At 42.4% G+C, this 21,381-nt stretch overlaps 1 protein-coding gene across 2 annotated transcripts; it reads right to left on the bottom strand.

Moving 5' to 3' along the window:
• Window positions 1-564: 564 nt before the first annotated feature.
• Window positions 565-20,320, bottom strand: LOC129851161 (alpha-1,3-galactosyltransferase 2-like). Of its 2 annotated transcripts, XM_055917506.1 has the most exons (7): window positions 20,098-20,320; window positions 19,920-19,991; window positions 19,544-19,602; window positions 13,441-13,530; window positions 13,096-13,191; window positions 6,333-6,470; window positions 565-6,195 (listed from the first exon to the last, which is right to left on the bottom strand). In XM_055917506.1, the coding sequence occupies exons 3-7, from the start codon at window positions 19,546-19,548 to the stop codon at window positions 5,508-5,510; spliced, it is 1,017 nt and encodes a 338-aa protein (XP_055773481.1). In that variant the 5' UTR covers window positions 19,549-19,602; window positions 19,920-19,991; window positions 20,098-20,320; the 3' UTR covers window positions 565-5,507. The 2 variants fall into 2 exon arrangements, with proteins under 2 accessions (XP_055773481.1, XP_055773482.1); XM_055917507.1 differs by lacking the exons at window positions 19,544-19,602; window positions 20,098-20,320 and having other exon boundaries at window positions 19,920-20,086.
• Between the last annotated feature and the right edge of the window lie 1,061 nt (window positions 20,321-21,381).

The following is a 21,381-nucleotide window of genomic DNA, read 5'->3' as shown; positions in this document are numbered from 1 at the left end:
TAAAGGAAACTTACATCACCCCATGTAAAGTACCACCCAACATTTGGCGAGCTTGCCAGGAGTGACCGCTGCGTCTGGATGATCTTCGTCCCACTGTGCAGCGCATCAAAGTCTGAAATGAGAAAAAGCACCGTGTGGTTGATGACTCATTTCAGTATGTAAGAGGCACCTCACTCATGGGGTTGATAATTACAGGAACAGTCGATAGCTAAATGTATGTACAAGCCCGTATACGATGTATATGTGATAAATGACCCAGAACCCCAGTTGTAATAGATAGAAATTCCTGAGGGTCTCATGGAACCTTGTGTGAGGAACTTGGTTATAGATTAGGATGAACCAAGTCAGTACTGAGGTACTGGGTGACAAGTGATTGAAAGTGTTACACTAGATTTATGTATGTGTTCTTACCTGAGAGAAGACACTGGATGTATGTATGGTGTTCTTACCTGAGGGAAGACACTGGATTTATGTATGGTGTTCTTACCTGAGAGAAGACACTGGATGTATGTATGGTGTTCTTACCTGAGGGAAGACACTGGATTTATGTATGGTGTTCTTACCTGAGGGAAGACACTGGATTTATGTATGGTGTTCTTTCCTGAGGGAAGACACTGGATTTATGTATGGTGTTCTTACCTGAGGGAAGACACTGGATTTATGTATGGTGTTCTTTCCTGAGGGAAGACACTGGATTTATGTATGGTGTTCTTACCTGAGGGAAGACACTGGATTTATGTATGGTGTTCTTACCTGAGGGAAGACACTGGTTTTGTTTTGATATATGTGTAATTGGTGGGATTATAGATTTGGTGTTGGACAATTGTTGTATGAGTTGAGTGTATTTCATGACAGTGAATGAATATATTCTAGTCAATATCAAGAATTTCTATGTACTGAAATAAATCTAGACTGGTATAGACAACAAGTCTTTAAGGCTAGTACAAGAAGGTATAGACAACAAGTCTTTAAGACTAGTACAAGAAGGTATAGACAACAAGTCTTTAAGACTAGTACAAGAAGGTATAGACAACAAGTCTTTAAGACTAGTACAAGAAGGTATAGACAACAAGTCTTTAAGACTAGTACAAGAAGGTATAGACAACAAGTCTTTAAGACTAGTACAAGAAGGTATAGACAACAAGTCTTTAAGACTAGTACAAGAAGGTATAGACAACAAGTCTTTAAGACTAGTACAAGAAGGTATAGACAACAAGTCTTTAAGACTAGTACAAGAAGGTATAGACAACAAGTCTTTAAGACTAGTACAAGAAGGTATAGACAACAAGTCTTTAAGACTAGTACAAGAAGGTATAGACAACAAGTCTTTAAGACTAGTACAAGAAGGTATAGACAACAAGTCTTTAAGACTAGTACAAGAAGGTATAGACAACAAGTCTTTAAGACTAGTACAAGAAGGTATAGACAACAAGTCTTTAAGACTAGTACAAGAAGGTATAGACAACAAGTCTTTAAGACTAGTACAAGAAGGTATAGACAACAAGTCTTTAAGACTAGTACAAGAAGGTATAGACAACAAGTCTTTAAGACTAGTACAAGAAGGTATAGACAACAAGTCTTTAAGACTAGTACAAGAAGGTATAGACAACAAGTCTTTAAGACTAGTACAAGGGATACATTTGCGTATTGGGAAAAACATGTTGTGAGTTTACTCTTCCATTACATCCACAAGAGAGGAGACAGGGAGACCCCCGTACTGAAGTTAAAATACAATTGAGGTTATTTACCACACATATGTGGAACCATTTACAGTAGTGTGGTTAGTGAATAAATATAGTGATAGTAAAGAAGGGTTAGAGAAAAAAATTACTCAGTTAGGTATATCCTCCTATGTTAGGTTCTACTACCTGTATACGGGGATAGAACTGGGGTTTTCTACAGTACCATACAGATAAGTCACTCAATCCACATTACATAGAACCTGATTAAAACAAAATCACGGGGCACCATGACAGATTCAACCAAAGGCAGTGCAGAGACAGTGGGTCCCACACCAATGAAGGCTAGGCCTGACGTCTGACACTGCCCTGACTGATGCTGACTTGGAGGTTTTCATTGACGGTTTTTCATATATCGATCAAACTACAGGAAAGAAACATGCAGGGTTTGGTATTGTAACAATTGATAGAGCCACTCACATACAACAACCCTTCCCAGAGACTTTCTCAGCTCAACAGCCTGAACTTTTGGCACTAACCACTGCCTGTAAAATGGGAGAAGGGAAAAGGGTTACAATTTTCTCTGATTCTGCAATATGGGCTTGTCTCTCCTGGTGTGGTGTCTGGAGGAGTAGGGGTTTTCACAATGCTTGTGGAAGTCTATTCGTAATAGAACTGTGGTTTTAGATCTCTTGGAGGCTATGATGCTGGCCTCTGCTTTGGCTGTTGTGAAGGTTGCTGCTCACACGGGGGGGGAAAGATTTTGTGAATATGGGTAATGCCATGGCAGATGAGGCTGCTAAATTGGCTGCCTCCAAGTGTCATAGCCACTCCATGTTCTTCTCTGCTACTGTTGGGAAAGACACTGATGATTCGGCATCTAAACAGACTTTGGATGTTGGTTTTGGTTCTCATTTGGTATGGCAACAGCAGGGTTGTTAACTTGACCCAGTTTCTAAAATTTGGAGACAGACCGTGTCTGCCAGCTTATCTTATCGCCTCTGTTTGCCAAGTGGCCCATGGTATGGCCCATTTGTCAAGAGGGGATATGATAGAGGAAATTTCTTTGGACTGGTTTTGTCCAGATTTGAGCATGTGAAACAGTTCCTGTTTCTATGTGCTACATGCATGCAATTTAACATTGCCAAAGAAACACCTCTGAAACCAGGTCATTTCCCTACATCAAGAGGACCATTTGTCCATCTTGCCATGGATTTGATAGATCTTGCAGAAAGAAAAGAAAGGAAAAGGTACTGTTTAGTCCTTATTGACAGGTTCACCAGGTGGGTGGAGGCATTTCCCACCACACACTGTGATGCTAAGACAGTAGCAAAGCTACTAGTAAGGGAGATAATTCCTAGATTTGGTGTTCCTGAGGTTTTATCTGCAGACAATGGTACACACTTAACTGGTGATGTAATGAAGCAGGTAGCCATAATGATGGGAGTGGACCAGAAGTTTGTGTCCATCTACCACCCCCAGAGTAATGGGGTTACAGAGAGAGCTAACCAATCCATTAACCAAGGGTTCGCTAAGGCATGCCACTCCACCAAGAAACCTTGGGTGGATTGTTTACCACTGGTGTTAATGAAAATGTGCAGTAGTGTTAAAGGCCTGGGGTGTACACCACATGAAATGTTGACAGGAAGACCCATGAATGTTCCCACACACAGACCCATGACTGACAGACAAATAGACCTCACTCTAGCTGAAGTAGAACACTTGGAGTACATGAAAGAGCTACCTACTATTGTCAGATCTCTCCACTCTCATACTAGGAAAGCTCATGAGGAGGTACCAGGTGAGGACCCTGACTACCGGCCTGTGGAGACTGGGTCAAAATCCAGGTCCACAAGAGAAAATGGAACCAGGCAAGATGGATGGTGACATTCAAGGTAACCATGGCAACACCAACGGCGGTCAGAGTTCAGGAACGGTCCGGCTGGCACCACCTGTCCCACTGCCAGAAGGTGTTCAGCTAACAGGAGATGATGGAGCCAGACACAGCCTGAAACAAGAGGTAGAAGCAGATGTGAGTCGAGACCAAAGACTTGAAAAATATGAAAGGCCACAAAGCCCTGAAGAACCAACTGTTTTACATGATCAGCAAGGTTATGTTGTAAATAAATAAACCCTTAGGGGGTATAAGTGGGGGAAGACGACAGCATGAGGCCGTTGGTGGTTGACTGTGTTGGCTCTAGCCACAATACTTGTTTGTGTGGGTGAACAAATGGGTAAAGTTTATTCAAGACTTAGGTAGAAAAGTGTCCCCAAACGGGACTGCGGTGTTAATTTTATCTAAACCTAAATCCATGAGAGTTGTTTGGTTCAATGAGTAGACCAATGGCAGAGACAGATCAAGCCTGTGGAATGTTGTATTTTATGAGGAGGGCAAAAGACAAGCAGAGCCAGCGAAATTGTACCCTAGGACTCTTTTATGGACATGAGATAATTGATCAGGGTAATAAGAACGTATTGAAAGGGACTGGGGGATACAAGATCTGGGGAGGGTGTTTGACAAATGGGAATCCAGAAGCTGTGGATGAAATAGGGACTGTAACCTGTGGGTTTTGGCCAGAGCATAATCCCCGCGATGACGATAATCAGAAGATAGTTAGGAAAGGCTTATGTGTACTCACCCAACGATGTATGGTTGGAGTGAAAACCTGGGGACCACTGTGGCTGAACCAATTTTAGAGAATCTGAAGGAAGAACGTGTTCCGCCATTATGTATCTGTAACAATGGCTCTTTTGCTGTGGGTGTAACAGTGCATTGTAGATTTTATGCAGGCTGAAGAAGAAGAGTGCAGGCAAAATTTTTGTACACCCTATGTGTGGGCATTTAGTGGATGTCTCATATTTAATTACTAGAGTGACCCATCTTGCTCTAAACTATGGTATGGGATCACCCTGGAGGTTTATGTGGATTTGCGGCGGTAGATGTTATCTGGTAATTCCAAAAACTGGCACGGGCTTTGTTTCCTTTGTGAAACTATCTTACCAAACCAGCAATGACTGTTAAAAGAGAGCAGAATAGTATGGTAGTATGGTGGCATTGGAGACATGCAATATCCCCAAACTGACATGTTAACATTTTTAAACAGTTTGGCCTAGATTCAATCCGTAGCACCAAAGATCCAGACTCTAGCGTAATTTAAATGCAATGTTCCCACGTTAGCGGAGAATGTATTCACAGTAAATGCTGCATATGTTGGCTAAATCTAAAATGACCTTTAAATAATGAAAATAACGCTGTAAGGTGGATCTTCCACGGTACGGCTCGGTTCTAGTCCTTAGAGTGTGGTTGCTATGGGTGGATCAAGTTCTTTATTCAGGAGTTTTTATTTATATATGAAACCAATTCCCAATACAACTTTATAAAACACATTTTACTTCATAATCCAAAAATACAAATCATACAACAACAAAAAATTGAATAATTTCTAAAGATAATCACATTAGTTCCTGACTACACGTCACTGCACTTCTCTGGTGTGGCTCAGTTAGTTGAGCATTGCGCCTGCAACGCCAGGGTAGTAGTAACCACAAGTTTTCAAGGGAATAAGTAAACACAAGGTTTCAAGGGAAATTCCGGCCAGTGACACATGAGACCCAGGAAATTAACTACTTGGTCATTCCGGGTTCAACACGCAAGCCAAAGACTCCACAGTGCAATAGGCTGATGGCCCATTGTTATATTTACAAACATTCTTGACTTGCACAAGGGGAGTCATACTGGGCTGTAGACCATCGCAGCGCTGCACTTTGAACTGTTTGACGCTTCAGGGGCTTTTGCTCATTAGATTATTGCATACAGGTTTTGATTGCTCACTCTGTAATCCGGAGTGTGTCATATTTCTTCTTTGCCCAGAGCATGCGGGTCACATGTATGTCACCACGGTAACCAATGTCACTGCTCCAGCAGTACTCAGGAGACAGCACTCTACTGGGCTTATGGAGCCACAAGTACTTGTTGAGGTGACTCTCATCATGCCACAGAGCCTCCACCTGGTTCTCCTTGTCCTCCATGATGGTCTGGTAACAGGTCTCCGTCATATTTTTCACTGTCTGCCACGAGCCTCCAAACACAGCAGCATGATAGTAGAAGTCCCCAGTCTCCATGTAGGCCCTGGACCTGGGGTTGCGGTCGTAGGTGTACAGGCTCTGTGGTCGGTGGTAGTAGTAGGCGTGGAGCAGAGCCACAGAGTCTCCCAGAGCCTCTGAGCCGAACCGACCCACAAACACCTGGTCCACGTCAAAGCAGAAGACGTAGCGGCTGTATCGGCGAATCTGTGACTCAATGGCGTCTGCAATGGCCTTCATACGCATCATGGAGATGTCCTGCCAGCGAGAGTGTCTCTGCACCCTCACAACTTTCAGGCTCCGCCCAGGACCGAGCTGGATGTTTGGTACCCTCTCGGGAACATCCGTAAACACATAGTATGTCACAGGTAAAGCCACCATAAAGTGACGCTCAGCGGACAAAAGGAATGCCTCCAGGTAGGCATCTAGATACCTTGGGATGGGAAGGAGTAAAACCTCAAGTTTAAGAATAGCATCTCAAAATATGCTGCTTACAGTAAGTGACAGAAGTGTTTCATAAGAATTAATAAGTTGCTCAAAAAAAATTGGTCACCGAAAAGAAAAACCGACCTGCCCACAGCGAATACAGTGAGAGAGACAGAGGAATGGTTCCTCCTGTGCTCCTGGTCGTAATGATCTGGGTCAAACATCCCATCCCAGATCACAGGGGCTCCCCAGTCAGTGCAGGTCTGAACATCACCTCTGGACCTGGTAGGAACAGAGAGCCCAGCTAGCACATAATGTTTCTTTGAGCTTGGTGAGAGCGTGGTTGACCTATGGCTATTTTGCATACATTGGGAATGTTCTCAAATAGTTCAGAGAATGTTTAGAAACAAGCTTATTCTGTGGGAACTTCAATACTTCAGCATAACGTTTCCTACAGTTGTACTTATTGTTCTATTTAAAGTCATGTTCTCCTATTGTTCTGAGAACGTTCAGAAACAACGTTCTTCTGTGGGCATGTTAGTATTCAGCATAATATTTTCTGAAGGTTTCCTCTAGGTTCTATTTTAAGCCATGTTCTCAGAACATTGAGAACTTTCCATAAAAACAACAAAACATTAGTAACGTTCAAAGTATGTTCTAAGAATGTTAAAAATATACATTCCGTTCTGTGTCAAAACTCTATCCTCGATCTTGTTAAATGTTTCAGATGTGTTTTCCACGCCCACTAATTGGTCACACCTGATCTTAATGTGTGCTTGTTTCCTTTGAAATTGGGTCTGTTTGAATAGACTAAAATGAACAGCTTTGTATGAGTAAAAAAACTAAAACATGTCACACCATCTCCATCCAGGTGGCACAGTGGACTAATTCCATGAAACAGAAGATCATAGGTTTGAATCTCAAAATGGTTTGAATCCACAAAAATCATGATTGCATGATTAATGCCTAAGCAAAAACTTTTTATATATGTTTAAAGGAAGATTTTCACAAACCTCCAAATGACCTTCACATTTCATTCAAAACATTTAGAGAATGTTCTCAATGTTATTTAATTACCTTCAAATAACCTATAATTTCAGTTCTCAGAACGTTAATAAAACCTCCCAGGTAAACTTTCAGGGAACCACAGTAAAATGATCAGAACCTCTCTGCAACCTAAATATGCAGACGACACAACAGTAGTGGGTTTGATTACCAACAATGACGAGACAGCCTACAGGGAGGAGGTGAGGTGAGGGCACTCGGACAACCTCTCACTCAACATCAACAAAACAAAGGAGATGATCGTGGACTTCAGGAAACAGCAGAGGGAGCACCCCCCCCCCATCCACATCGACGGAAAAGGTGGAAAGTTTTAAGTTCCTCGGCGTACACGTCACAGACAAACTGAAATGGTCCATTCACACAGACAGTGTGGTGAAGAAGGCGCAACAGTGCCTCTTCAACCTCAGGAGGCTGAAGAAATTTGGCTTGGCACCTAAAACTTTTACAGATGCACAATCAAGAGCCTCCTGTCAGGCTGTATCGCCGCCTGGTACGGCAACTGCACCACCCACAACTGCAGGGCTCTCCAGAGGGTGGTGCGTTCTTCCCACGCATCATCGTGGGGAAAACTACCTGCCCTCCAGGACACCTAAAGCACCCAATGTCACAGGATGGTCAAAAAGACCATCAAGGATAACAACCACCCGAGCCACTGCCTGTTCACCTCACGATCATCAAGAAGGCGAGGTCAGTACAGGTGCATCAAAGCTGGGACCGAGAGACTGAAAAACCGCTTCTATCTCAAGGCCAACAGTAGGCAGCTTCCACACGGTTATGTAACCCTGCACCTTAGAGACTGCTGTCCCATATACATAGACTTGAAATCACTGGCCACTTCAATAATGGAACACTCGTCACTTAAATAATGTTTACATATTTTTGCTTTACTCATCTCATATGTACAGTTGAAGTCTGAATTTTACATACCTTAGCTAAATACATTTTAATCAAAGTAAAAATTCCCTGTCTTAGGTCAGTTAGGATCACCACTTTATTTTAAGAATGTGAAATGTCAGAATAATAGTAGAGAGAATTATGTATTTCAGCTTTTATTTCTTTCATTACATTCCCAGTGGGTCAGAAGTTTACATACACTCAATTAGTATTTGGTAGCGTTGCCTTTAAATTGTTTAACGTGGGTCAAACAGTTCGGGTAGCCTTCCACAAGTTTCCCACAAGAAGTTGGTGGTGAATTTTGGCCCATTCCTCCTGACAGAGCTGGTGTAACAGTCAGGTTTGTAGGCCTCCTTGCTCGCACATGCTTTCAGTTCTGCCCACAAATTTTCTATGGGATTGAGGTCAGGGCTTTGTGTTGGCCACTCCATTACCTTGACATTGCTGTCCTTAAGCCATTTTGCCACAACTTTGGAAGTATGCTTGGGATCATTGTCAATTTGGAAGACCCATTTGTGACCAAGCTTTAACTTCCCGACTGATGTCTTAAATTGTTGCTCCAATAGACCACAATTTTCATTCCTCATGACGCCATCTATTTTCTGAAGCGCACCAGTCCTAACTGCAGCAAAGCACCCTCACAACATGATGCTGCCACCCCCATGCTTCACGGTTGGGATGGTGTTCTTCGGCTTGCAAGCCTCCCCCTTTTTCCTCCAAACATAACAGTTGTCATTATGGCCAAACAGTTATATTTTTGTTTCATCAGACCAGATGACCTTTCTCCAAAAAGTATGATCATTGTCCATATGTGCAGTTGCAAACCATAGTTTGGCTTTTTTATGGTGGTTTTGGAGCAGTGGCTTCTTCCTTGGTGAGCGGCCTTTCAGGTTATGTTGATACAGGACTCGTTTTACTGTAGATATAGATACTTTTCTACCCGTTTCCTCCAGCATCTTCAGAAGGTCCTTTGCTGTTGTTCTGGGATTGATTTGCACTTTTCACACCAAAGTACGTTCATCTCTAGGAGACAGAATACGTCTCCTTCCTGAGACGTATGACGGCTGCGTGGTCCCATGGTGTTTATACTTGCGTACTATTGTTTGTACGGATGAACGTGGTACCTTGAGGCGTTTGGAAAATGCTCCCAAGGATGAACCAGACTTGTGGAGGTCTAGGCTGATTTTTATTTATTTTCCCATAATGTCAAGCACTGAGGCACTGAGTTTGAAGGTAGGCCTTGAAATACATCCACAGGTACACCTCCAATTGACTCAAATGATGTCAGTCTATCAGAAGCTTCTAAAGTCTACATAAACAGCTTGGAAAATTCCCAAAAATTAAAAGGCACAGTCAACTTAGTGTATGTAAACTTCTGACCCACTGGAATTGTGATACTGTGAATTATAAGTGAAATAATCTGTCTGTAAACAATTGTTGAAAAAATTTGTGTCATGCACAAAGTTGATGTCCTAACCGACTTGTCAAAACTATACAGTAGTTTGTTAACAAGAAATGTGTGGAGTGGTTGAAAAACTAGATTTAATGACTCCAACCTATGTGTATGCCCAGACGGCATGCACAGCCGATTCCTCAGAGCATGCGCAGACCAGCATTGTTGTGCTGTGCTGTTCCCACATGCTTCAAGAGGGCCACCATTGTTCCTGTTCCCAAGAAAGCGAAGGTAACTGAGCTAAACGACTATCGCCCCATAGCACTCACTTCCGTCATCATGAAGTGCTTTGAGAGAATAGTCAAGGACCATATCACCTCCATCCTACCTGACAACCTAGACCCACTCCAATTTGCTTACCGCCCCAATAGATCCACAGAATCGCAATCACACTGCACACTGCCCAAACCCATCTGAACAAGAGGAATACCTATGTAAGAATGCTGTTCATCGACTACAGCTCAGCATTTAACATCATAATACCCTCCAAACTCATCATTAAGCTTGAGACCCTGGGTCTCGACCCCGCTCTGTGCAACTGGGTCCTGGACCTCCTGACGGGCCACCCGCTGATCCTCAACACTGGGGCCCCACAAGGGTGCGTTCTCAGCCCTCTCCTGTACTCCCTGTTCACCCATGACTGCGTGGCCATGCACGCCTCCAACTCAATCATCAAGTTTGCAGACGACACTACAGTGTAGGCTTGATTACCAACAACGACGAGACGGCCTACAGAGAGGAGGTGAGGGCCCTCGGAGTGTGGTGTCAGGATAATAACCTCACACTCAATGTCAACAAAACAAAGGAGTTGATTGTGGACTTCAGGAAACAGCAGAGGGAGCAGCCCCCTATCCACATCAACCGGACAGTAGTGGAGAAGGTGGAAAGTTTTAAGATCCTTGGCGTACACATCACGGACAAACTGAAATGGTCCACCCACACAGACAGTGTGGTGAAGAAGGCGCACCAGCGCCTCAGCAACCTCAGGAGGCTGAAGAAATTCGGCTTGTCACCAAAAACTCACAAACTTTTACAGATGCACAATCGAGAGCATCCTGTCGGGCTGTATCACCGCCTGGTACGGCAACTGCACCACCCTCAACCCAAGTTCTCCAGAGGGTAGTGAGGTCTGCACAAGGTATCACCGGGGGCAAACTACCTGCCCTCCAGGACACCTACACCACCCGATGTCACAGGAATGCCATAAAGATCATCAAGGACAACAACCACCCGAGCCACTGCCTGTTCACCCCGCTATCATCCAGAAGGCTAGGTCAGTACAGGTGCATCAAAGCGGGGACCATCAGACTGTTAAACAGCCATCACTAACATTGAGTGGCTGCTGCCAACATACTGACTTATCTCTAGCCACTTCAATAATGAAAAAATGTGTGTAATAAATATATCACTAGCCACTTTAAACAATGCCACTTTATATAATGTTTACATACCTTACATTACTCATCTCATATGTATATACTGTACTCTATACCATCTACCGCATCTTGCCTATGCCGTTCAGGCATCGCTCATTCATATATTTTTATGTACATTTTCTTATTCATTCCCTTACACTTGTGTGTATAAAGGTAGTTGTGAAATTGTTAGGTTAGATTTACTTGTTAGATATTACTGCATGGTCGGAACTAGAAGCACAAGCATTTTGCTACACTTACATTAACATCTTCTAACCATGTGTATGTGACAAATAAAATGTAATTTGATGTAAACTTCCGACTTATCCTAATATTTATATTTTCTCCTAATTCCATTAGTTTACTTTTAGGTTGTGAATTGTTATATATTACGGCACTGTTGAAGCCAGACACACAAGCATTTTGCTACACCCGCAATAACATCTGCTAAACATGTATATGTCACAAATAACATTTTGATTTGATAATTTTCCTGGGATGTTATGTTAATGCTCTGAGAACAGAAATGTTATGCTATTTGGAAGTTTGTCCTTAACTTTCACTGAGGCACTACATCGCAGTGCTTGAGGCGTCTCTACAAACCCGGGTTCGATCCAAGGCTGTGTCACAACCAGACGTGATCGGGAGTCCCATAGAGTGGCGCACAACTGGCCCGGCGTTGTTAGGGAAGGGTTTGGCCGGGGGGGGCTTTATTTGGCTCATCGCGCTCTAGCGATTCTATTTCCTATATGAGGATTCTAGAAAATTGCAATGAAAATCTGTTGCCAATTGGATGGAAACCTAGCTACTGCTAGCTAATTTTGGGTTCACTTTTTTGAACTCCAAGCACACATAAGACTTCTCATATTTTTTTTACTATTTGGTCTTTGGATACATCAGATATTTTTCAGAGCTAATCTAATTGGTGAAAATACCAATTAGTAAAAAAAAAATGTTTTAAACAATAAGAATTGGGCTTCTTGTGTAAACGCAGCCAGAGAAATGTATTTATTTAGACATTAAACATGTATGTATTTTATTGTGACACAGCATCAGTGAGATTTGAACCTATAATCTTCTGTTCTCTATCCATGGAATTAGTCCACTGTGGCACCAGGAGGAACATACCAATTACATTTTTATGCATATAAAGCTGTTCATTTTAGTTTATTCAAACAGACCCCATTTCAAAGAAAACAAGAACTCATTAACATCAGGTGGGGACAATTAGTGGGAGCGGCCAACACACCTAAACACACACACTTAACAAGATAGCGCAGGGGTATTCAACTCTTACTCTACGAGGTCCGGCGCTTGCTGACACCTGGTGTCCCAGGTCTAAATCAATCCCTGCTTGGAGAGGATTCATGAAATAAAGGAACTGGCTTTGAGGTCCAGAGTTGAGTTTGAGGGAGATAGAGGATAGAGAGTGTTTAGGCGATGCTGAGAACGGAATGTATAAGTTTGAAATACAATTCTTAGAACGTTCTCTGACAGTTAATATAGTTTATGGGATGTTTTCTTCATGTTCTCAAAAAATTGGTAACATGACTTTAAATGGAAACCTATAGGAAAATGTATGCTGAAGTACTGAAATTCCTACAGAAGAATGTTGTTAATGATCATTTTCTGAAGAATTTGAGAAAATTCCCAATGTCAGTTGGAGATAAGGTGGCTGCAAAGAGATAGGCAGCGCCATTGAGGCAACCTCCATTTTGATTTAGTCAATTTTCTTAACGATTGGTTGATCCCTCCTGATGACCCGGTTGGACAGGACTTCAATAGGGTCACCAAGAGGGATCAGCCAATGAAGTTGGAAGTCCTGCCCAGTTGACTACATCTAATATGGCATTTTGGTCACTAGAGACCTCTATCATGCTATATGGAACCTCATAGAAGGAAGTATTTGTGGTGAGGAACTGCGGTGAGCTTAGCCCCATACTTTTAACAATAAAAAAGCCATTAAAACGATCTTTAGATTTCATTGTCAGACTCCAACACAATATAAATAAAAGTAATGAACACAATAAAAGTAATGGCATGCTCTGAACATGATTAATATCAAAACAAAATGTCCTACCAAAGGTCTAGGGAAGCATCTATACTATTCCCCAGCTTCAGCTTCTCTCCAGGGGCTAGATGACATCGGTTCATGGGGATTAAGCCCTCAAAGTACCTACAACACAACAACATGCTGGGTCAACTTACACAACTCTTTCTGTTTCTATGTTAAATGTATGGATAGTTTCCAGTGACTGAATTCATTTAGAACAGCCCTATGGTCCTTCTCCCTAAACTTTTGCTGCACAACACGAAGCTAACAATTGGCATAGGGGAAATGAATGATTCAACTGAAATGTGTCTCACATTTAACCCACCTCTCTGAAACATTGAATCATGGTGCTTTCATTTGGAAAATACACACCTTATTGATGTAGGTATGAAGTAGACTATGAAGAGCAGCACAGAGGCACATCCTGCACATGTTAATACACGCTTTGCCTTGTACAATACTCTGTGGGATAATAGACAAAAACATTACGTCAAAAGGTGCGATAGGAGGTCAATGCAAACACTGTAAATCATTGACCCCAACCTTGTTGTCACGTTCCTGACCTGTTTTCTCTTGTTTTTGTATGTGTTTAGTTGGTCAGGGCGTGAGTTGGGGTGGGCATTCTATGTTACGTGTTTCTATGTTTAGGTTCATTGTCATTTAGCCATAGGCGGAAATCCCAGGGGGGACGGGGGGGACACGACCCCCCCCCCCATCTTGTGAAAAATATGATTTGTCCCCCCCAATATATCACTGTAAACATAACTATGTAATTTCAATAATATTAATAATACGCAATGAAAGCACTTGTGCTGATTATAGACACTTAATAGCGCGTTTTGACGTTTCAAAAGATTGCGACCTCCCCCGCCCTTTGCCTCACGATGGTTTGATCCACTGCCAGTTCTTTAGCTGGCAAGGTAATAGAGAGTTCGGTTCTACTGTCCGAAAGGCACATGTAGGTAACTGACGTGAGGTTAATCCAGTCAATCCATAGCACGTCCATAGCAATGTTATTTATTTTTATGTTGGCAGGGTTCACACACTAGCTAAATTTGCAGAGCTAGTGCGCAAACTAAAGCAAACATTAACTATCAAGTTAGCTAGTACCTATTCCATTTATGTGGCGTCGTCAAAGATGGAATCTTTGCTATCGTCAGTTTATTCCAAGATCAGCATGCAGCTGTAGTGCTTCAAAGTCCCTGTGATAAGGTTAGCGATGAACTGAAGTCCAAACTGAACAGAACAGAACTACACTCTCTTCTACCATTGTCTTAAATATATATAATGGTCTCGTTGCAAAAGCTAAATTGTCGCTACTGAACTTTTTTTATTTTATTTTATTTCACCTTTATTTAACCAGGTAGCAAAGATTATAGCATACACACAGAAACAGAATTGGTGCTCGCTAGCTTTACAAATTCAGCTATTGTTGGAAGCCAGCCAATATGAAACAAACTATATTAAAATTACAAAAGGTTGCAGAATGTGTGTGTGTGCAGCTAGGCCAGCCGGCCAGGTAGAAAAATGGCAGAAAAAAGTAAAAAGACAGACATCAGAGTATTTTTCAGTACACCAAAACGCTAGTAGCCTAATATCTCAAAGACTAGTTGATAAAATGTTCATAAGAAAGAAGTGAAATGCTAATGGAAATATTTCACAATGATGTCATTAGGCAGAGCAGGCAACAGATGGCACACAGACAGCAGAGCTGGGGACAGATATGCAGGGACAGATTGGCAGAGACAGGGAGTCTCAGGTAAGTTTCTTGAGTCTTTGTTTGGCAACATTATGAAAGGTTCTCAATTTTTTTTACTTGTAAAATAGGGACATAATTGGAAAATGCCATGGATACCCCCACTCTCAATTTAAACTGGTGACTAAACTAAGATTTGTTTGCGGCAATGGTATTGCTGTTGTGATTAATTGTGTAGTTTTGGGTACCGGTAGTTAGGAGTACGGCAAAACCTTATTTATTTTCTAGGAGACAGACTGTGAGTCAGTGAGGGTGGTGAAAGGGAAAGAGCCAGGGAGAGAGACTTCAGAGGACAGTGTCACAGCCACTGCAGGACCAGGTGTCACCCTTGTTGCCAGCAGCACCAGTATAGGGGACAGTGGCACAGCATTGTCCAGTTACCACAGTGATGGCACAAAACCATATCAGCCACACCCACAATTTATAGAACCGCAAACTCTTCCCAACAGAGTGTTGACGTTTCAAGAGAGATGGTGTCACGATTTCCCCTGGCTACATTATAATCCATCAATAAAAGGAGTGTTGTGTTTTCACTGTAGCCAAGGGTTTTCAAGCCAGCCATCTTTTGGCCAAAGAGCAGATGCTGCCTTCATTAGTGCAGGATTTAGGAACTGGAGAAAAGCCGTTGAAAAATTCACAGCACATCAAAACTGCCAAACCCACCGCCACTTTGTAATTGTAACAGCACACCAGCTAAATCCAATCAGTGTCCAGTTATCCAGCGCGTGGGGTAAACAGCAGGATGACGCAAGGCATTGCTTGATGAAAATTGTTAGTTTGGTGCGGCATGTAGTAAGACAGGGACAAGCCTTTAGAGGCCACACGGATGACAGTGGGAATTTATACCAGCTTTTGAAACTTAGGGCAGAAGAGGATGATCCCATTTTACTAAAGTGGTTAACAGAGCGTACCACAATGTACACAGGCCCCAAAGCACAGAATGAAATTCTGAACATCATGGCCAATACAGTCATTCGAGGCATTGCAGCTGAGATTAGGTCTCTTCCGATTGTACAATTTTCATTAATTGTTGATGGTACTCAAGATGTCTCTGGTGATGAACAGGAGAATGTCTGTCTGCGTTATGTTGACCATGACCTTGTCCCTCACAAGGAGTTTATTGGGCTATACAGGGTGTCGGAGACAACAGGCGAGGGCATTGCGAAAGTGGCAACTGATGTGTTGTTGAGGCTCAAATTGCCCATGTCTGGCTTACGTGGGCAGAGTTACGATGGTGCCTCAAACATGGCAGGAAAATACACAGGTGCACAGGCAATTGTGAGGAGGCAGCAGCCGTTAGCCCTCTATGTCCATTGTGGAACACACTGTGTAAATCTGATTACACAGGCTGGCAGCTCAGCCTCCCCACTGATCCGGAATTCCCTTTCCTGGGTCCATCAGTTAGGTGTCCTCTATGGCCAGTCAGGAAAGTTTAAGAGCATGTTTGAATCGATTGCCACGTCCAAAGATACAAATCTGACCACCCTGATCAGGGTGGAATGTGTGGAATACTGCTATTAGAGTATGAGCAGTATGAGCGGGTACTAAGCAGCCTAGAGGAGATGGCAAAATCTGCATCCAAGACAGCTTCAACTGCCAGTGGCTTATTCGAGCACTTCAGCAAAGGCAAGAATGTGTTGGGCCTCACACTTGCCTCTGCTGTTCTTGGAGAGCTTGAATGTCTAAACATTTCACTACAGAAGAAAACTAAGACTGTCTCTGGTATGCAGGCTGTAGTCGAGTGTGTGCGGTCATCTCTTAGGGGCAAGAGAAATGACGAAAGCTACCTTGCACTGTATGAGAAAGCAACAACATTGATTGACTCTATTGAATCCATTGAGACGCACTCAAGATGATTTGCTGGCAAAGCAGTGGATCACTATAGGGCAGCCATTTTTAAAGTGTTGGATGGTGTTGAGGTTCAGTTTGGTGACCGTTTTGACCAGGACAGTCTAAACGTCCTGCAAAAGTTGGAAAGAGCGCTTCTCACGGGGGAGTTGGATGAGTCTCTAGATCAGTACCCAGAACTGAACATAGATTCTCTTTCAGTGCAGATCCCTCTCTTTCACAACAAATACACCTGTAGCCGCAGTGGAGAGGCAGCAGAGGTCCTCAGGAGGCTTCCAGTAGAGGTGCGGGGTTGTTTGACCAAGTTGAGGTGCTGATCAGAATTTTGTTTGTGGTGCCAGTGTCTTCATGTGAGGCTGAGAGGAGTTTCAGTGCACTCCGCAGGCTGAAGACTTGGTTACGGGCTAGCATGGGCCAAGAGAGACTGAACGGCGTCGTTGTCTGTAATGTACATAAAGACAGGCTGGACAGTCTCAAGAGGGAAAATATCTGCCAGCAATTTGTTGGATCCATTGAAACCCGCAAACATATGTTCGGTTCTTTTGTTCAGTAGTGTGTATAGCAGTGGTTCTCAACCTTTTTGGGGTACTGGAACCCCTGCATATTTTGAGGCAAGGCAGGCAAGGTTCTGAGCGGTCCTCAGGGACCTCCACCCCCTCTATATTATATGTAAACTTACTGGAAACCTTGTGGTACTGACTACATTCATTACACTTTTTTATTTCACGGACCCCTTGCAATTAGTCCATGGACCCCTGTTTGAGAACCCCTGGTGTAATTGATATTTGTTCTTTTGTTTAGTAGTTTTCAGTACACTTACAAATGATTTATTTCATGTTAATTTAGTTAAAATGTCATACTTTGTGCGACATACTTGTCCATAGCTGCTGTTTGAAGAGTTGAGACACTGACTGAGTTGAGACACGGACTGAGTTGAGACACGGACTGAGTTGAGACACGGACTGAGTTGAGACACGGACTGAGTTGAGACACGGACTGAGTTGAGACACGGACTGAGTTGAGACACGGACTGAGTTGAGACACGGACTGAGTTGAGACACGGACTGAGTTGAGACACGGACTGAGTTGAGACACGGACTGAGTTGAGACACGGACTGAGTTGAGACACGGACTGAGTTGAGACACGGACTGAGTTGAGACACGGACTGAGTTGAGACACTGACTGAGTTGAGACACGGACTGAGTTGAGACACGGACTGAGTTGAGACACGGACTGAGTTGAGACACGGACTGAGTTGAGACACGGACTGAGTTGAGACACGGACTGAGTTGAGACACTGACTGAGTTGAGACACTGACTGAGTTGAGACACGGACTGAGTTGAGACACGGACTGAGTTGAGACACGGACTGAGTTGAGACACGGACTGAGTTGAGACACTGACTGAGTTGAGACACTGACTGAGTTGAGACACTGACTGAGTTGAGACACGGACTGAGTTGAGACACGGACTGAGTTGAGACACGGACTGAGTTGAGACACGGACTGAGTTGAGACACGGACTGAGTTGAGACACGGACTGAGTTGAGACACGGACTGAGTTGAGACACGGACTGAGTTGAGACACGGACTGAGTTGAGACACGGACTGAACGATATTTTGGTTGATTTATTTAGGTTTTTCATTGAAGTAGTTATTTTGCTTTTAGAACTGTACTTATTTGTATCTTTTTGTTCTTGTAAAGATATTGTAGTAGACTCAGGCCAGGTGCACATATTTAATGACTATATAAATGTATCAGAAAAAGTCAAATTAAAAGGTCAATTCAATACAGAGACCAACTTTGTGATGGTTCTCAATGGAGATTCTTTTAGATGTGATCACACCATGTTCATTGTATTTATGAAAACTACACCCATACAGTGTACAGTACCATTGTCACCTACTGACCTTTCTTGATATTGCTGGTTGTAAGTACGAATACCTGCATACATACTGGACTGGTAAGGAGCACTGCTATAACTATTATTAGTAGTAGAATTATAATGATTTATACATTTGAACAAGTTGGGAAAACCCTTCAGTTAACTACTGTACCTATCAATTATCCAGTTGTAGGAATTATGGTTCCTCAATATACATTTAACATATAACAACGTATGCTATGTGTTACAGCACTACTTTTGGTGTCCCCCTCAGGAATTGCTCTTGAGAAAATTTAATGTAATTGTCCCCTCCAAGGTTGATATCAGATTTTCGCCCCTGCATTTAGCCTGATATGGTTCTCAATCAGGGACAGGCGTTTTACGTTTCCTCTGATTGAGAACCATATTAAGGTAGGTTGTTCACACTGTTTGTTGGTGGGTGGTTGTCTTCCGTGTTTGTGTCTGTGCACCACACGGGACTGTTTCGTTTGTGTAGTCTGTACCTGTTCATGCGTTCTTCGTGTTTCTGTAAGTTCTCTCGTTCAGGTCTGTCTACATCGTTTATTTGTTTTTTTTAGTTTGTTGAAGTATTTTCGTGTTTCGTCATTACTTTAATAAATTCATTATGTCATATCACAACGCTGCGCTTTGGTCTAATCCCTACTCCTTCTCTTCGGACGAAGAGGAGGAGAACAACCGTTACACTTGTGAACGTTTAATTTATTGTCATCAATGTTATTAGTTAATGGGTTATGAGAGGGACTTTATTTAAAATATATATATATAAAATAAACCTCATGACACATGTTTGTTAACATTTAGGCCTAATATATGAGTTTGGATTAGCATGGTTCCAGTCAAGGTGGGGGGTTTTTAATACCCCAAAATGAAGTATAAATAAATAAATATAAATAACTGGTCATTTCCTTTATGTTAAATTGAGTCTATTAACATTGATGACATTGCTTCATCACAGAAGCCATACCTCATTTCCAGGCACGCACTTTTTTTCCAAAGTCTGTTTCAAATGGTGAAACGAATATGCTGAGGGAATTAAATATATATTGTTAAGGTGAAAACCAAACGAATGTTATTCTGACAATGATGTACAGCTCATCATACAGATAATTATTTCCTTGAATTTAGGGTAATAAAATATACTTCATTGAATAGCCTAAATGTATCATACATCTGTGATTCTAAAGTAGCCTAAATACAGTAGGGTAATATTAAATAAAATTCAATGGACTGCAAACTGTCTTTAAGGCACTAATATCATGAACATATAAATTAGACAGCGTTTACACAAATTCAAAACAGCAACAATGTCATCATGTGTAGGTGGAAATGTTGTCGCCTACCTGCTTTGCTTGTTAGAACACCTAGCTGGTTGACGCGTCTATAAAACACTTAATCTCAACAGAAGTAGTTTCCTGTATTTTGCGAGGAGGGAATGATTTACACCCAAAACATGGAAGGAGAGAATCAACCCAACACCACCATCTGATCATGCGTCGGTTTGTTGAGAACTCATTTTACCTGTTAGCGTTTTTCGTCATTAATCTTGTTCTGTGGGCAGCTCTGCAGAGTGGTCACTATCCGACACAGCCACAAAGTCATAAAATCACATTTTAAACTTAACCACAATGCTAACCCTAATATGTAATTAAATTACATTTTGTTTTCATGAACAATATAGCCAACTTTGACCTTGTAGCTGGCCAATCAAAAGTGGATAGCGCTCAGTTCTGCCTCCAGGACAAGACTCGTGGCAATAAACGTTGATTTGCGAGATTTCCTTTCGAGGTTATGACGCTATATAACAGAGCAGAAAAGGAAAATAAACAACAACATACAAAACCCGACTGTGAGATATAAAAATACCAAATCGCAGTGGTGAACATCACCAGGTGTGTATCATAGACCCATTTCAAATGCTTAATGTCATCCAAAGGTAATACAATGGTCTTATACCAGTCCGTTTGGGGCATGAAAAGGCATTTGGGAATATTTTCATGCAGGTGTATGAGGTGACCAGACCTTACTGCAGTTTAAACTTTCCACAGGTAACTGAAAAGTATGGTATCATAGGCCTATTTGAAATAAGTGTGTTTGCCAAGGAACAACAGTTGATAACAAGAGCCTCTACAGGTTTTGAACTTTAATCAAATCAAAGCACATTATATTTGTCACATGCAGATGTTAATGCGAGTGTAGCAAAATGCTTGTGCTTCTATTCTGGCAGTGCATTAATATCTAACAATTCCCCAACTACCTAATACACACACATCTAAAGGGGTGAATGATAATATGTACATGTAAGTATTTGGATGAGCGATGGCCAAGCGGCATAGGCAAGGTGCAATAGATGGTTTAACATACAGTGAATAAACATGTTATATGAGTAATGTAAGATATGTAAACATTATTAAAGTGGCATTATTGAGAGTGCATTGTGTAAAGTGACTAGTGATCCATTTATTGAAGTGGCCAGTGATTGAGTCTCAATGTAGGCAGCAGCCTCTCTGAGTTAGTGATTGCAGTTCAGCAGTCTGATGGCCTTGAGATAGAAGCTGTTTTTCAGCCACTCTGTCCCAGCTTTGATGCACTTGTACTGACCTTTCTGGATGGCAGTGGCTCGGGTGGTTGATGTCCTTGATGATCTTTTTGGCCTTCCTGTGACATCGGGTGCTGTAGGTGTCATGGAGGGCAGGTAGTTTGGAGAGCCTTGCGGTTGAGGGCGGTGCAGTTGCCGTACCAGTCTGTGATACAGCCCGACAGGATGCTCTCGATTGTGCATCTGTAAAAGTTTGCTAGGGTTTT

Source organism: Salvelinus fontinalis, chromosome 3, assembly GCF_029448725.1.
Source record: "Salvelinus fontinalis isolate EN_2023a chromosome 3, ASM2944872v1, whole genome shotgun sequence".
Lineage (NCBI taxonomy): Eukaryota > Metazoa > Chordata > Actinopteri > Salmoniformes > Salmonidae > Salvelinus > Salvelinus fontinalis.
The sequence above is the reverse complement of the archived record's forward strand: the minus strand, read 5'-3'. Positions and strand labels throughout refer to the sequence as shown.

Bases quoted from the DNA above. Each gene is read 5' to 3' on its own strand.
- LOC129851161 (XM_055917506.1), bottom strand. The intron at 6,471-13,095 runs GTAGGACATTTT...TGTTCCTACCAG, and splicing joins GATGCTTCCCTAGACCTTTG to GTCCAGAGGTGATGTTCAGA. The intron at 6,196-6,332 runs GTCGGTTTTTCT...TCCCATCCCAAG, and splicing joins ACTGTATTCGCTGTGGGCAG to GTATCTAGATGCCTACCTGG.